General features: G+C 35.9%; 1 protein-coding gene across 1 annotated transcript in view; it reads right to left on the bottom strand.

Annotated features, from left to right (window-relative positions):
- Positions 1 to 314: 314 nt before the first annotated feature.
- HSD17B4 (hydroxysteroid 17-beta dehydrogenase 4) overlaps positions 315 to 17,621 on the bottom strand; it is a 63,225-nt gene continuing 45,918 nt past the window's right edge. Inside the window, exons 19-24 of the mRNA XM_082074808.1 lie at positions 15,464 to 15,570; positions 15,066 to 15,152; positions 13,592 to 13,681; positions 11,426 to 11,564; positions 2,523 to 2,650; positions 315 to 733 (exon numbers count right to left, since the gene is read on the bottom strand). Coding sequence (XP_081930934.1) covers positions 644 to 733; positions 2,523 to 2,650; positions 11,426 to 11,564; positions 13,592 to 13,681; positions 15,066 to 15,152; positions 15,464 to 15,570 — 641 coding nt within the window. The 3' untranslated portion in view covers positions 315 to 643. The remainder of the gene's footprint in view (positions 734 to 2,522; positions 2,651 to 11,425; positions 11,565 to 13,591; positions 13,682 to 15,065; positions 15,153 to 15,463; positions 15,571 to 17,621) is intronic.

The raw sequence follows: 17,621 nt of genomic DNA, 5'->3' as shown, positions 1-17,621 counted from the left end.
AAAATGTTTCCCCTAAAGAATAATGCTTACCATTTCCCATGTAATTTATAAGAGTAACTTACATAAAAAGGACTGTTTAAATAAGGCAGGCAGACCTAAAGTTCAAGAGACTTTTCCCGTACAGGAAAAAACACATAATTACAAGATGTAAATAAACAGCACTGACTTCCACCTTCAGGTGTTTTAATGGGATCATGAGAGCTTAAGACAAAATATAATGCTCATTTTAATAACAAACCAGCTACATTCATTGAAATTAGACAGTGTACCTAAGGCAATATAAATGAAGACTGACAGACACATAAAAGGAGATATCAAAGAAGTGTGTTGGTTTAATTTTCTTCAGAATTAATATAGATATATATTCATCTTTGTAAGAACTACACACATTTTATTTAGATAAAAGTGTGCAATGAGAGAAGTATGATTCTCCACCACTGCTGAGAAACAAAAAAAGGGACAATATTAATGTTCATTTCATAATTATCTGTCTACAGCAAGTAAAACAGCTTGTATACTGGCAGCATAGTAAATCAGTACATTCATGTTAAGTAGCCTGTAAATGTTTCTATCATTGAAGCTGAACTAATAGAAGTTTCTATCTTTTGTTGTTCTTCATTGCTGTGGTACATGATCAAGCAGTTCAGAGTCTGGCATAATCTTTCAGGATCATTTCCAGTTTCTGGCTCAGCATGATGTTCCCCTTCACTTTTAGCTTACCAGCAAAGAATGCCTACAAAAAGCAGAGAGGAGAAGAATATATTCAACTGTTCAACCACCATCAAAAGAGCTGCTAGAACCAAACAAGACTCCAAAGATAAATGTGGTTGTTTAGTGCTCAGGAGAAAACCTTCGGTGCACAATACCCATTGGTCATCAACAAAAAACCACGCAAGTTCAATTTTAATATCATCCCGAATCACAGTTTTCTATCTAGAGTGCAGGCAAGGCCAAGTCTATAACTTAGCGGGGGGGGGGAAATAAATACAAAACAACTTCAGTGGTCTCCATTTCTTTTCTACACGTAGGGTATGACACTAACTTCTTCACAGAAGCTAACAGTGAAACTTCGCCAGGGCACAAAAGCTCCCCGTCCTCCCCTCTCTACATTATAGATACCTATAGATCCTTATATGAATTAAGAAAATGGAATAAAAAGGCCATTTAATGAAAATCCAAGGCCTAATGTACAGGTCAGCTACTCACTCAAATTCTAAGAAATCCAAATAGGAACTTGCCTAATGTTCATACACACACATTCAAAAGAAATGCACTGGCTGTATACACAGCATATTAAAACAAACAGGAATGAAACACGATTTCATTGCATTTCAGGGATCAATCAGTATTTTCACTGAAATGCTGGTATATTACATTTTTATTGTCCCTACTTCAAAGAACTGTATACCCTCTTTCAACCTAATTCAATATTTTTTTAGTAGTTTTGCCTCACTGTGGCTTTGCAATTTGAAAGCCCTTTGCAAGTTCTGAAACAATGTACTTTTGCATAGTTCCATTAACATGAAACACATTCAAGTAAGGAATAGAGAAAGCCAGCAGAAAAGAATTTTAATAGATGCTTTGAGCTCCTTTAGATTAAAAACTTCACAGAAACTCAAAGAAAATACTAATACCTAAGAAAAGATAATGTTCTGGAATTGCAATCACTGTTCTTTAGCACTCTGAAGATTATACGTCAACATCTTGTTTGTTTATGCTTTATGCCTGCACTATATAGAGGGTCATGTGGTATGCAAGACTTAGAACAAATGTTTGGCATCATCGTCTCCAATTTTACAATCAAAGTCTCCAACAACTTCTGCTTGGGATCAAAGAAAATGAACTGTTTGATATATGATGAGCTTAATTAAAGTTTTCATTTGCTCAAGCTTTAATCTGTAAGCTTACATATTGAATTTGTGACAGTTTAATTTATGTTTATACAAGGCATTTTTGTTAGTACCTTTAGTAGTTTTAAGCAGTTGACTACTCTAAGAAGCTAAAAGTGCAGACCCAGGTTACACATCTTTCTTAAATATCGCTTTCCCTTAAAAATCTACCTAGTTTGGGCAAATTTTGACCAGTTTCAATGGATCTACATGCATGTACTGTTCCCAGATTTCTCTTTGCTGCAGTAGTAGCAGTAAATGAGGATATTGCAACAAATACCAAACTCCTGCAATGTGGCCAATCAAAACAGCCTGAGCAATCAAACTGACAAACCCTAACATTGCAAATCATATATTGTGAAGTGTCAGGAAATAAACATACAACTAACTTGGTACTGCCAAGATTTACATCATTTGAGGTATCTTTGTCTCAAGATAACAAAGATGGAACAAATTCCATATCTTCTGACTAATTCAGTATAGGGCAATGATGTGCTTATACCTCATCTGAATCTGGTTTGCACTATCAAAATATCCAGTGTTGCAATTTCAGAATGCAGTCATCAACCAGAGCTTGATTTAAGGCAAGTAATATTTCCTCATGCAAGTATGTCTGTGACACCCAGGTTTTACCTGCTGGGGGTTGGTCTTCCGCTGTACCACATCCATGAAATCCTCATCAGAGAGAGTGAAGGTGGTATCAGCAGAACTTCTTGCAGGTCCTTGATACACTGCTCCAGAGCCATTCTTCAAGTCAATTGCTGAGAAGAAGCAGCAAAGATAATTTTATTTCAAAATTAAAATAAAACCTTCAGTCTGAAGAACACAACTTTCCTTACCTATTACTATGAACAACCATATCAATTACTCTGAAGCAACCAATATAAACATAAATCTTGAGCTAACAGCCACTTAGAAAATGAAAAGCTTTCAATTCTTCATCTTTAATGAAATAAAATAATTGAGATTACAATAAAATAAAAAAATATTCCTGTACTAAGGAGAAGGGGATTTACAGCGAGGACTGTCATTTGATTGTTCTTGTATAGATGGCAAAAATCATTTTTAAACAACACTTAAGATTCAGAAGATATAGATCTATGCAATTACTGCAAAATGCTTAAGTTAGTAATAAGTCTCTAATGTTTTAAAACAGTATCTCATATTCAGAGAAGGCAAATATGCTGGTGTTCAAACATGCAACATTTTCCCTGTTCTGCCCCACGGGCAATATAGCCTGCTGTTCTTCTTCATGCAAAGAATATTTAAAACCTTGCCAATTATCTGCCTTTTCCTTCTGGAAAGCCAAAAATTCCTCAAAGTGTCTGGAGCTTCAGAGTGTTCTTTTCCCACACCAAATGACCTGCCAAAATAATCTATTAAAAGGCTAACACTATCAGGTATTGTGTCATTTGTTTAGAAGAATATTAGAAGATTATTTTGACAGGATGTGCCCTGCTGAATAATTCTCAGAGTCTGCAAATTCCCAGTCTTTCCATTTACACCTTTTCCTCTCGGTGGCCCCTGTTTTAACCATAAAACAAAATTATTCGAGTGGACATTCCCATAAGGACATGACATCTCTAATCACAGAAGCATGGCTGCCTAGCCAATACTAAAACTGTCAGTTTCTCTTAGTTGCCAAGTTTTAAGACACTGGCCTAACTATGGAGACTTATTTCTGCATAAGTTATCTAAAGTATTTTTTTCCAAATAATTTTTCTGAAAGGGTAACGTAAACTAAACTCAAAGAGACAAAAACTATTCCTGGTCTGTACAGCCTTTCATTTTCTGAAATCTGTTCTAAGTAATATCTATCCAGTTAGAACTAGAAGGGGAATTAAGTGTACAATGACATGCTGGATTATTATTATTATCCACTTGATTTTCAGGTAATTTATATCTTCAGGAACAGGTTTAATGAACATCACTAACTTAATGCAATAAGAGCGAAAGAAAAAAAAAATTAGTGAGCACCAGCTGTAACAATCTACGCCTTCTGTGTTTGTGGGTAGAAGCTGTGTAACACTCTATTGATCTAAAACAGTTACTATTATCTGTAATCTAACATTGTATGTGAGCCTCTAGACATTGCTACTGCAAGTTACACAGGCACAGGCTAATACTTAAAAAAAAACCCAACCAAACAAACAAGTCTCACAGTGGATACCAGCTCCTAAGATTAAGTTAACCAAGCTTAACCATCAATGTGCTTTTAAAATACACCTCTACTCAAATGCTAGCAATGTAACAAACCATACCAACGTAGCCAAACCGAGCTCTCTTTGAGCCAAACAGCATGGGTCAGCAAGCCCCAGGTATAAGTTAACAAAACACACATGTGGTTTTCCAGGATGCCTATAGTTCTTAATTATTTATTTTTAATTACTTCTGGACCTCACAAAACAAAGAGCATGAGTCCCTTCTTGTGTTTCATTTTGCATGCATTTTATCTTTGGCTGTTCCTGCCCTTCTCAGACTGTTCCAGAAGGGAACTCAGATGCTGAAAACCTGACATAACATCTCCCAGGACCAAGCAGACCCTCTTGTTTTCTACTAAACACTGGCTGGTAAAACAGTTTTGATGTATCTCATTGACAATACTCATCCATCAGTCTCTGCAGTGTAAAATTTAGATAACAAAAAGTTAGAATTACAAAGGTGTAATGACTCATGCAAGTTCTAGCAGCTCCTAGATTTTAATCTGAATATAGTACACCCTTAACATATTTGCAATCCCTGTTCTTCTCCATTTCCTATCCAAGTCTCAAGAGCACCGCTTATCAATCCACATCTATAATTAATTGTAAACTCTCAAAGCACAAATATGCCTGTAAACATTGAATAATCATGGTAACACGGGTAAAACTGTCTTATGTTTAGTCACATCAAAGCCTTAACCCATTTCAAATTATAACTTATTAGAAATTCTAAAAAAACCTCAGAAAGATAAATCTAATAGTATGTTATTACTGTAAAACTGCCTTTGTTTTCAATGGTTATAAAATATTTATCGTTTTTTTAGAGTTAAGCTACTTCATTTCAGCATCTCCTTCCACAGAGAAAAGACATTGCCATTGAGGTTTGTTAGCTGATAGTTAATGGCTCTCTAGAGCAGTACTCGGAAGATTTTACCAATCTGTTGTTTTTCCTTATTCTTTTGAAAGCACTGGTGAAGGCAGAAGATACTTCTTTTCCAGTTCTTGAAAGAATAAAACTTTGATAGGACAACTGGAAAGGAATCATTATGTGTAGTTGACTGGGAACATCTGACAAATTATGACAAAACTGCTTAATAATTTATGATGCAGTATGACTTCAGGCAACGAAGAGTGGGTGACACGTTGTTCCATTTGTTTTGAAGGAAGAATCTTGTACTGCAGTTACTTAGTTTCCGTAAAGCAGAATAAAAACCACAACCAACCAACCAACCAAGCAATAATCTGACTGCTTAGTATTTCTCTCCTAGAAATAGTAAGGCACTCTTTGAAGGCAAAACAAAACCACTGCCCCAAATCTTAGGGTTTTGGGCTCACTGGCTACCTGCTATATAATTTAAATGTCTAATGTTTTAGCCTAGATAAATAAATAAATAAATAGATAGACAAATAAACAAACACATATATATAAATATATATATACATATATATAAATTTTTTGACCTATTTATTATGTCTCTGACAATAGCATCTTATGAACAATAAAAATTCATAGATATTTAATTACTATAATGTAACATTTAATGTATACAAGTAAAAACAAAAAATTGAGGAATAACTACTGTTCCACTGAAACTTTTTGATTCTGCTTTTCTGCCAAGTGGGCAGAATGTGAATGGCCGGAAGAGCTGCATGTGCAGCAGCTATGGAGGGCTACATGTTTGCTGGAACAAAGAACACCAGAGACACCTTTAGGCTGCTCATCTGTTACTGCTAGCAGTGGATCTGCACTAGCTGTGCCCAAGGTCGTTGCCGGGAAGATGCCCAGGTCACCAGCCACCTGAGCAGTGACACAGCCATGCGAGTACCAAGTTATTATCAAGCTGGCTGCTGCTGTCATAGTGCAGCATGCAAGCTGCAGTGACGAGATATGTGGAAGACACATATAAGGGACTTGCATCAAGACTGCTCCCTGCTACAGCAGCCCACTGTTATATAGCTTTATCTCATAAAGTTATACTTTACAAGAAGGCACCCCCGCTGGTCATTTTGGAAAGCTAGAATTTTTCTGCTCTGATGGCTGGAATCTGTTCTGGTATTTAGCTCATTTCTTTCATTGCTAGTTTGTAACCATTTGTTCCTGTACCAGTGCCATAGTTTAGTCTCAGTTGTCATCTGAATACTGTGGGCTAGATGTATATCAGGAAGCAAGAAAAATTAGGAACATACATGATAATTATTTTTTTATTTTTCTCCTGGCGGGGGGGGAACAAAGAAGAGCAAGTTTTGGGGGTTGTTTTCCATTCCCTGTAAGGAGGAAACTTCATAGAATCATAGAATGGTTTGGGTTGGAAGGGACCTTAAAGATCACGTAGTTCCAAAACCCCTTCCATGTGCAGGGCCACGTTCTACTACACCATTTTGCTCAAAGCCCCATCCAACCTGGCCTTCAACACTTGAAGGGATGGAGCATCCACAACTTATCTAGAAAACCTACTCCAGTGCCTCATTGCCCTCATGGCAAAGAATTTCTTCCTTATATCTAATCTAAATCTACCCTCTTCTGCTTTAAAGCTACTAAGTCTTGTCCTATCACAACATGCCCTTGTAGAAAGTCCCTCTCTAGCTTTCTTTTAGGTCCCCTTTAGGTACTGAAAGGCTGCAATGAGGTCTCAGGAGAGAACAAAGCATACTTTAGATAGTAAAGCCAACTGAAAGAGTCGAAGTTGGGGAATCTCAATTAAGAATTTTGTTAAAACGTAAGAAAAGATAGCTCCAGTACCACTTATCTTATTCCTTAGGTTTTGATACTGCCAAAATTGTATTGCTTTATCTTCTTAAGAGGACTTTCAGCATCCTGTTAAATTAGAACAGCTTGCTTCTATAAAGAAATACCACTAATTAAGACCAGTTGTCAGTGGCTACAGTTCAACATTGTTTAAATAGCAAATGGGCTAAATTTCACATCCTGTGTGCAACATCAATGGTTCTACACCTCCCCATGGCTTCACACCATCCACAGAGAACTGCATAAAAGTAGAAGTCATTGCTAATTAAACAAACTGATGTTACTAATATTAACAATACCATCAAGAAGTGTCTCTGTAACAACAAATACCACCAGAACAACTGCGCATGTGAGAAGAAATTTCACAGCAGTCCTTCATACTGCTGCTTTCTCCTATTTGCTTCCCTCCCAGCCTCTTCCCAGATCTTAAGAGGCTCAAGGACATTAGCAGAAGATGCTGTAGCTACAATCATTGAGTAAGACAGTAATGAGCTGCAGGGCCCAGATTGTTTCTAGTGCTGTCAATTGCTGCAGTTTTCACAACAGCATAACGCTGTGAAAAAGTGACAAGTAAAAAAATTAAAAGTCAAACCTGCACAACTATGAAAAAAAAAAAAAAATCAATAAAGAGGCCTAGCAGGTAGCCCAAAAGAACAACAAACACTGCCTGTAAAGGCCTGGGAGGGCCTCATAAGAGAGACCTAAAAAGAAGGTAGATAATGAAACAATTAGCATCAACTCAAGGCTTAAAACAAAAAAAAAAGTCTTCCCTGAAGCAATCTACCTCCTGACATTTCAGTTTCAATAATAACGTCAAGAATTTTGACCATACACTGAAGGAATACACAATATTTATCCACTTGAACAAAATTCTAAAGTAATTTTCATGTCATATTTTCCTCTTTGCTTAATGGTAGCTAGGTACGTTATGGCTCTCAAAACTGCAATTTGACTTTAAGAAAAGATAATTTAAAATCGTTATAATCTAACTTAGCATAGCATTTAGAAAACAGATTTAAAATGAGTATACACAGAAGATGAACTAATAATCAGTTGGCCAAATTTAAATTTAGTGTAAAGAAGTGCAGTTCTAATGACTAACATTAAAATCTCAAGCAGGTTTGAAACTGGTTAAAATAGTGACACGATTAAATTCAAGCTAGAGGAAAGGTAACAGCTTACTATCATCTTCAATTTCAAAAGTAAAAAATTAATTTGTCAAAGGCTAAAATTTATAATTATGTACAGAAACTTCCATTCCATTAACAACAGAAAAAGTCAAGCATTCAAGTCACATAATGGCATTGTCAATGTTACATATTCTAAATTGGCTGTCATTTTTCATGTGCATTACAGAAGTCTTGGTGATGACCATACAAAGCTCTGTCAGAAATCTTTAGGGTTATCAAGAATATCTCAACTGCAAGAAAGATGTCCTTCTTTGAATGCAAAGCCACATTCACCTAGCGAATTGAATTATGCTGGCATCTCGTAGAAGAGACAGTACATTATGATACTCTTGAAGGGTGAATAATAACATATGCAGACAAGCAAAAACCATTAAGCTTAATAATCTTAAATGCTTGTCTCTGGAAGGTCTTTTTCTGCTTTGTGTTTGCTTGGGTTTTTTTAAATTACTAGAGTAGTGTTTAAAAACATACCCAATCATGCAGATATACCTTGCCATTAGAAATCTACTACTAAGCAGACAGCAATAGCAGTATGCTATTAATCCACTTAAGGACAAAATGCAAGAGTTGACACTACAGTTATCACAACTGCTAACACACTGCCAATGAGTTTACACAAGTATTTTAATATTTTGACATTAAAGTTTAATATTTAAAATATTAATATTTAATTTTAACCAACTTTTGCTTTCTCATTCCTTTGTTGGGAAAGACTGGCTTTGTTTAACTACTTGAAATCTCAAAAGACATACAAAAGTATTCAGCAAACTGTGGGATGACACAGAACATTATTTGAAAAAGTAATATACAAAGGCAGTACTTGCATGCCAATATTCTCAATGAGAAATATCACCTAAATTTGCTAAACACACCCTTCTTGTCATCTAGATATTTACATTCAGCCTTACATATTTGCGACACCACAGAGGCTACAGTCATTCGTAAACACTAGTCACTGTTTTGACACCTAAGCTTGAAAGAATTGCCTCATGCTGCATTAAAATTTGCAGTAACTTTTCCGAGATTTTGGAAATGTTTGGTTTAAGTTCCTAACAGTTGTAAACTGCAGGAAATGTTTAAAATATTAGATTTCTTCCTCCACCCGTCATCCCACAAGGAGCATTAAGTAGTTCCAAATTCATACGTAAGTACAGATACTGTGTATTGCAACAGAAGCATAGGGAATGTGGCAAAGAAAAGTTACGCCTATTTAATCCCTTTTAGCTAGGGAAATAAGCATTGGAAGAAGACAGTACTTCCCTTCCACTGCTTCAGCAAGAAACAGAAGAGAGGACAAGCTTCATTTGAAAAACAGAAAAGGCTGAGTCTTGAGTTACTCAAAGCAGGATTAAAATCTCTCTCGATACAATGGCAGAAACAGCCACCTGTTGCCCCACTAATAAAACCCTGTCTCATGAAGCAGGTAAGGCCTCTGCTCAGGCCCAAGTCTTTAAAAGTGTGCCTGTTCTGCATTCAGCTTAAGGTCTTCCTGAGTCAGAAATTTAATTTGTGTCTTGAACACTCATCACCAGATTTTTCTTCCATTGATCTGCCCCTTCACTCTTCAAACATACATAATACTGAGTTTAGGTGACAAACATAAATGATCTTGAAGATAAAGCAGTTTCCTGGTTGTCACTATAAACATGACCATCACTTAAATTACATTTAGTTACACATGTAACAATGGACAAGACTGATTGATCACAGAATCACTACAAACACAAGTATCCACTTCAAGAGTTTATGTGTTTCTAACATAACTTCTAAAAATATAAGCAAGAACACTAAAAAGACTTCAAAACCTTCTGTCCAGTGTCTACACAGGACTATCATTAAAATTACTGAGTATAAAAGTGAAAAACTGTAGAGACCATAGAAATAATTAAGAGCAGTAATGAGTTTTAAGACAGACATTGTGAGTTGAATTATACAGTATACATCTCATATTGATGTATAGGTACTCAGCCTACATAATCTACACAGGTATATCCAATATATTGATTAACTGCTATCCGAGCGGAAATCACCCTTTATCTCTCAAAAAAAAGTCTTAATAGGAAAGAGAGGTAGAACAAATCTATCATGATCAATCTATGTACGACATTTTTCCTGAACCTTTTAAAGCAGTCTTGCTGCTCAGAATCTCTGCTGGTTACTGTCTGGAAAAAAAAAAGAAAATGAAATTACAGTTTTCTACACCGCTCTGTAAAAAGAAGAGTTGTTTCTTAAAGACAGTAACCATTTGTTCAGAACAGACATTGCAAAGATTTAACAGTAGTTTTAAAAAAGTCACAGTCCATGAGACAAAACACAATGCAGACCAGATCTGACTTACCAACATGCCACTCACTCCCCTCAGCCTGTCAATGGGCAGCCCACCTCGGCTCTATCCCCCCAAAACCATTGAGACCAACCAAAATGAAGCAGTCTAAGTGACAGGCTTGACCCCATGACTTGCATTTCTCCACAAAAAAGCATATGCCTACAAGTTACAACCTGACTACGGTTTATCCCTTTGGAAAATTTTACATTCTATTAATACACCGTTTAGGACACCTCAGGACAAAAAGAAAAAAGAAAAACAAAACACACACAAACAAACAACAAACAAACAGACCCCACAAACAACAACAACCAAATAATAATTCCAAAGATTATGAAACATATGCAATTACAAAAATTAGACTGTTTTGCAAAAATACTAGTCCTTAGAAACTGAGTGGAAGAGAATTTAAGTAAAGATAATTTAAGAAAAGTCTTTTGAGGTAGTAGTTTTGCCCCCATCAGAAAGTTTCACATACTTGTAGAATCCACCTTACCAGGAAACACCTCCCCTCTGACCTACTGCTATCACAAGCTTCATCAACCCAGTCCCATGTTTCAGGGATGGCTAAGCATCATCACACCTTAATTAAACCTCAGTCTCAGAAAACTTAAATGGAAACAAATTGGGCTATATTTTCACTAAAGTAACAAGAACAATGCAACAGAAATAAATACTTTAGATTAGTTAGCTTGTACATTACAGACTAATTACTGTAGCACAGAACTCCTAGTTGGTTAATTTAACTTGCAGCTCTAAGTGCAGTCATGATCCATTCTAGAAAATGTAAATGGAGTTGCACTCTTGTTCTAGAGGAAGGTTTGCATACGATTACATCTAAATGTGCAAGTTACAGAAGTGTATTCCTAGAAAGGTTAGTAACTGCCGTTACAGAAGATTATCTGGCCTTGTCACTTGTGCATTCAGTATGCATTCAAATTTTTAGGTCTCAGTGAATATGCATCTACTATCTTACGCTTATTTTCAAGAAATCCATTTAATTAGAATGAGTATAATTAATCTCACTTCATTAAAAAAATGCATCAAGGCATTATATAAAAGCCACAACTTACTCCACTGCATTGCTGTTTTTCCATCTTTAGTGATGTCCCATTGGAACACAGCATTTACTTTCTTTACCAATTCATTTCCCATCTCTTTTACGCGACAACCAATTTCTTCAAACACAAGGTCACTCTGCAGCCCTGCAGTCTTAAAAAAAAGAGAGTGAGTGTAAAGAATTTAAAATTGAAACTGTTTAAAGTACTAAATACTTCTATTAGTTCAAGCACTGTGTCCAGGAAAGTCTCTCTTGCAGAATTATTAAATGCAATTGAGATTTCTTCCACCGCAAATAATCACCTCTAGCAACTGTCACAGCATTAAATAGTATACTCAAGCAGAAAATGCTTCATGGACTCTTCCTTGAGAATTATTTCAAATCTTGCTTTTACAGTTTTTGTCATTTATCACTACAGTTTGAGATATGCTTTATAATTAGAGCTCTTTATGGGCTTCTAAGTTGCTCTCTATTCCCTTTCCAGGATAACCATTGCCACTTTTTCCAGGGCAAATGACATGTTACTCTTTAGAATATGTAAATGCTTTTACCAATATATTACTTTAACTTGACACAGAAGACATTCAAAACACACTGCACTATGAACATTGTCAGAACTCCAGTGCAGCCACAAGGTATTTACCATTTAAGTCACGGGTGTCCAACTCATTTCACTAGGGGCCACATCAGCCTCACGGTTACCTTCAAAAGGCTGAATGTAATTTTAGGACTGTATAAATGTAACTAGGATTAGCTACATTTACATTTTCAACTTTTCCAGTATTATTTTGCACACCTTTCATTGTCTTTCTTCAACAAATATTTGTACTGGATAAAATGTTACTCTTTAAAGAGCTGCTTCGGTGACATTTCTCACCTAGGTGGAATTGGAGCAAAGAAGTTCCCATGGCTTTTGCTGTTTTGCTGTACCTATCTGTACACCAGGCTGCAATACTCCTCATGCTGCTATCTTATCACCTCTTTCATTAAGATGAACATCCTTCACTATATAACAGAGTTTCTGATGACATCTAAATTTGCCAATCTTCACTCACTCAGGCTAATTTCCCTGCTGAATGTCTGCCTCTGTCAGCAAACTTCTGTCAAAGCACCTTAATTTCTCAGAGTAAGCTTAAACAAAACAAAACACCCAGGAAAGGAAAGAAAATAAAATACAAAACAAAAACACACCACGTTCTGTAATTATTTCAATGGAAAGTTCAAATGTGTATATTTTTGAACTTCAAATGAAGATTTGGCAACAGTTCAGAATTTCAGAGTAATGAACACAATCAGCAAAAAGAAACAGGTTCCAGGAATATCCCACAAGTTTTATGTGATTGCTACTATCTCAGTATTTAAGAAACTTCAATGAATTAAAGTTTCATCCTTTGCAGGCTGGAATCTATAGGGAAAAAAAATGTAGTTTATTAAAGCAATGAACTGTGCACCTGTGTCTTTTAGACCACATTAAGAACCCAGGACATCCTCAGCACTGTATGTACAGTTCCGACTTTTGTGGCAAGTGACCACTAACTAAACCCAGGATTAATGCATGATTGCATAAGATTTTTTAAAATATAAAATGCATATCACGTTAGGCCAAACCACAAGCGCAAGAAGCAGTCAGACCCTTCTTTCGAAATGATTCAATGCCAAAACCGCTCTTTTCTATGGGCACACTACATCATTTTAACTAATTCTTTTATTCTAATACTTTCTTGCCACCCTCTCCATGTCTCTCTGAAATAATTGAGATCACACACTTCCTAGAACTCACATTGAGTTGGATCTTCAACGCATATGAAATTTTTTTTAAAAAAAGCTCATTTTAGAGGTACAGCCCCAAGTTACACAGACTAATTTCAATCTGAAGTTATGCAAGTGTTCAAAACTTGTGGCCCTCAGTGGTGTTTTGTAACAGATGAACTGGTATCAAGCTCTTCAAACTTCATCAGCCATCCTGCATATCCTAAAACGCCTTTTTTTTTTTTCCCTCAAACAGATCCATGAACTTCTGTATATTACATATTGTATGTATTCACATCTCAGAACCCATATAATCATCTAATTACTGCAAATAAGACTGGTGATATGAACATTTTGCCCACATTTTTTCACAAAAATAAAGCCTAACTATGCTGCTTTGAAAGTTAAGCTTTCTACTGTTTCCTGCTACCTTCAGAGGCTCCTGAGCAGTTGGCTTATCCAGGGCTGGTATTATATCCACATAGCCCCCTGCAATAGCAATTTCTCCAGTCTCTTTGACCTGTAGTGGTAGAAAAAAAATACATTAAACAGATACCATATTCACAAACAGTCACAACAGAAGGGCCATCAAGAAGTCTTCCTTACATTTTAAAATCTGAGATGAAGAAAAGAGAAAAAAAAGAGTTCCAGATTGGAAAAAGAACACCCCATGCATGCACTGTAGTCTTGAGGCAAGTTAGTATACTGTAGTTTGTAAACAGCTTTTCAAACTACATAATAATTTGCTTCTTGAGAAATTATATAAAAATATATTGTTCTTTTTTTCTGTTCACAAAATTGTATATAAACCTCATTTATCTGAAAATTAACCTCCAGTCTTATAAGTCACTATTAACGTTAATTCATAAACAGTTCTGAGAAAAACATTGTTCTAAAATGTTCTTCCTGGAAGGAGAGACACAGTTACCAAGAGTTCGCCTAGAGGGTTCTGTTATCTCCAGGTGTCTTATACTGCAACTTGGACTGCAAACATTTTTTTTAAACATTGTAAAATCAGAAATATTAGAAGAATAAAGGGCAAAAACACCTCAATTCCTTTCAGTTCCATTTCTTAAAAACAGTTAAGTTAGAAGAGCAGCTGGGTTTCATTTTGGCACTGTCTCTTTAAGGAGTCTGATAAACTGTTCTGACTTAGGACATCAAAGAGAAGGTTGCAAAATTATTCACTAACAATGCATATAGAGAGTTACATTATCAATAGCCAAAGAGGAAGAATATCCAATATCACAGCCTAGCTTCTTGCACAGAAAGACTAGATATTAAAGATTACTCAAATCATGCCTAGTTGCTTGTCACCACTGCCACTGCACTTCAGACAATGCTGGGAATTTATTTAATCCATCATATCACTGTTACATGTCTGCTTTCAGTATGATTTAACCTCAGTTTATCAAAAGTACAAAGATGGCTTTCTTTCAGACAAAGCCAACAGGCCATAAAGAAATCTGCATAATTCCTAACTGTTGGAACAACATAGTTTTCTATAATCCTGTTAAACACTATAATTTCTCTCCAAAATAAGTTAATTCCACACTTGCGGAAAACAAGAAGAAAACAAGTACAAACTATGCTGAGCTGAGGAGAACGACTACCTCTTGCTCATCCAGAATGGACAAACACAAACAATGCAACATGATGAAATGAGTTCTGATTCTACTTACTATCAGGAGTGTATCGAGTCTGATGAAAATAATGGTATTTTTACTGAAATCACACAGAAAATCACCATAATATAAGTACGAATATTTAATTCTATTCATTTATTTACAAAACCTTTTTCAATGCTGTTCTTGACAAGCTGCTTTTTTCACTTCCCCTCTTATCCCCAGTCTTTTAACCAACACATTCGTCTTTAAAGCCCACAATGGTGAGTGTGTTCTGACCTTGGTCTGAAAATGGATTCTGTTTCCTTCCTTCCACATTTCTGTTTGTAAAGTTTGACCCGGAAAGACTGGCTTCGCAAAGCGAACCTAAAAAGGTGGGGAAAAAAACAAGGGTGGGGTTGTGAATAGATCTGTCATACATACATGCAAAGCTTAAAAGCATAGCCTCCACCAAAATGAGAAAAAACAAAGAGAAAAATCAGTCAACTAGCAATGCAGAAAGGCTAAATATTTAAGCAAACATGCCTGATAGAAGTATTAAAACGCGTGCAGCATTAGTAAAAGCAATTGTGGCAACTGACACAGTGCAAAAGCCTTTTCTCATCCCAAAGGATTTTTTTTTTTGCATTAAAACCAGAAAATCAAGAAAATTAACCGCAAAGAAGGAAGATACACACCTTGATTGCCTTGAATCTGTTCACATCATTATTTGCAAACTGCTTCAAAACATTTCTAGCAGCAAACCCAAAGGAGCATAGTCCATGAAGTATAGGCTTCTTAAATCCTGTTTCAAAAAGTAACATTTTAGCATTTGTAATATTAGGAGTACACATGTTGCTTCTACAAATACCTATATTTAATCATAGTATTTTCCTCTGATAATGCTCTTAAATTAGATTTTAAAAAAAGGAAAAGGATTATCTCACTGAAAAAATGTCTGCTACCATTCATTGCTTCCTCTACTTCAAGGCAAAGGAAAGTGCTCAATGAGAACTGGCACTCCAACACTACCTATGCTATTTAAGACTCACAAGTAGGTTTAGTTTCTGTCTGCAGAGGTGATAAAACTAAAAATAAGGAGATTGACTGTTTTCGTATACATGCATTGGCACACCAGAAACACAGTTACACAGAAGTAAGCATATTAAGGGTAACAGGTTTTGTACCGATTAAAAAGAGTTGATACCAATATTATTTGAGGTTTCCCACTTTTAATTCCTATTCATAATTGGCAAAAATCTTCACACGTACTAAACACTTCAGGATTCACTTTACTTAGAAGTGGAAAAAGCCCTGAAAAGATTTCACGCATTTTGAACACACCTGACAAAAAAGAAAAATAAAATTACAGTGTTTTGTTTATATTGACTTTTTTTGCTCAGGTTGCTTCACACTTCTGTCCTTTGGAACAGGAACTGAACCTTGGCAGAGGATAATCTCTGTATTAAATCTAAATATTTTTCCAGTTCCATCAAAGCCCAACTAAATAATCCTTTGAAAACTGGCCTGAGTCTTGCTAAAATGCAACAGTTAAGTTTTAAACATGCTGCTTGTACTGAGTATGTTCTAATCCCTTAGCAGGTTGCTCTGACCTGACAGGGAACGCAAACAATAAATAATTGATCATGCTTGCAACAGCACATGAATTGCAGACCCCATGAACTGCAGATGTCCAGCTTTGGCTCTGAAACCAGTTGCTTTGCTTGGAACTCATCTGTCACTTTCAGCTGCCAGTCTGTTTTTCCTGAGCTCTGAACAACTCCTTGTAGCATCTACACCGTACAAAAAGTTGGCACAACAAACAACAGCTGGGATAAAAAAGAAAAAGCAAAACCAAAGCCAACCAAAAAAAAAAAAGGGGGGGAGGGAAATGAGGAAAAAAAGAAAAATTAGGAGATAGGAAAAAGTCTGGCCCAAAGAGAATTAGAAGACATAGAAGAAGAAACCACCTTTAAGACAAAGACAAAAAAGCCAGTAGGATTCGATGTTGGAAAAGATGGGAATTCTGAGACATGTTCCAAAGGGATGACAAGACTAGCAGAAGCCAGGACGAGAAACAGAAATTTTGGCTTTTTCAGTTAGGAGAGGAGACATGACAGAAATATAGGCTAAAAGGAACAGGAGTCTATTTTGTCGCTGTTAGTTCTTTCCTGTAAAGTATTTGAATATGCACACTTAAATAGCATTTCTTTTTTTTTTTTGTACACTATGCACGGAGATACTGTGCAGTCAATTTTAAAACAGATTACTGGCTTTACTGTAAAAATATCAGTATTCGACATCTCTTATACAGAATGTTACCATGATAGTTGGCTCTTTAAAACCGTAGCTCAATTCACTATGCAAGAACTGAAAACAACCACTATTTTCAGAACTCCGCAACAGACAAATATATTCAGTCCTATTCTCCCCATTACTTTCTTTAAGAAACGAATGCATAATCAAATAAAATCTATAAGGTAATCGAGTTACTTTTTTGTCTAGACTAAAATGAAAACAAAGTAAATGTTGCTTTTACTTTCCAATATCTTGGAAATACTCACAAGTTACAAGAATAAAAGCACAAGAATATACTACATGAAAACACATGTTTATACCTCCCCTGAAACACTACCCACAGGAAAGCTTAACAATAACCTTGGAATGATGTGAGCACATTATACTGAATGCTTCCTTCCAGCAAACACTGGTGAGAGCCAGCCAAAGAGAACATTTACAAGGATTGAAGTTAAGAAGGGGTGTGAATATGTGCAAAGAAAAAAACGTTTTGGAGAACTACAAAAAATACTTGTGAAAGAGCTCTACAGTCATTTTCTTCTTTGCTTAAACCTACAT

This window comes from Streptopelia decaocto, assembly GCF_964273445.1.
Source record: "Streptopelia decaocto genome assembly, chromosome: Z".
Lineage (NCBI taxonomy): Eukaryota > Metazoa > Chordata > Aves > Columbiformes > Columbidae > Streptopelia > Streptopelia decaocto.
This window is presented reverse-complemented; position numbering and strand designations above follow the sequence as displayed.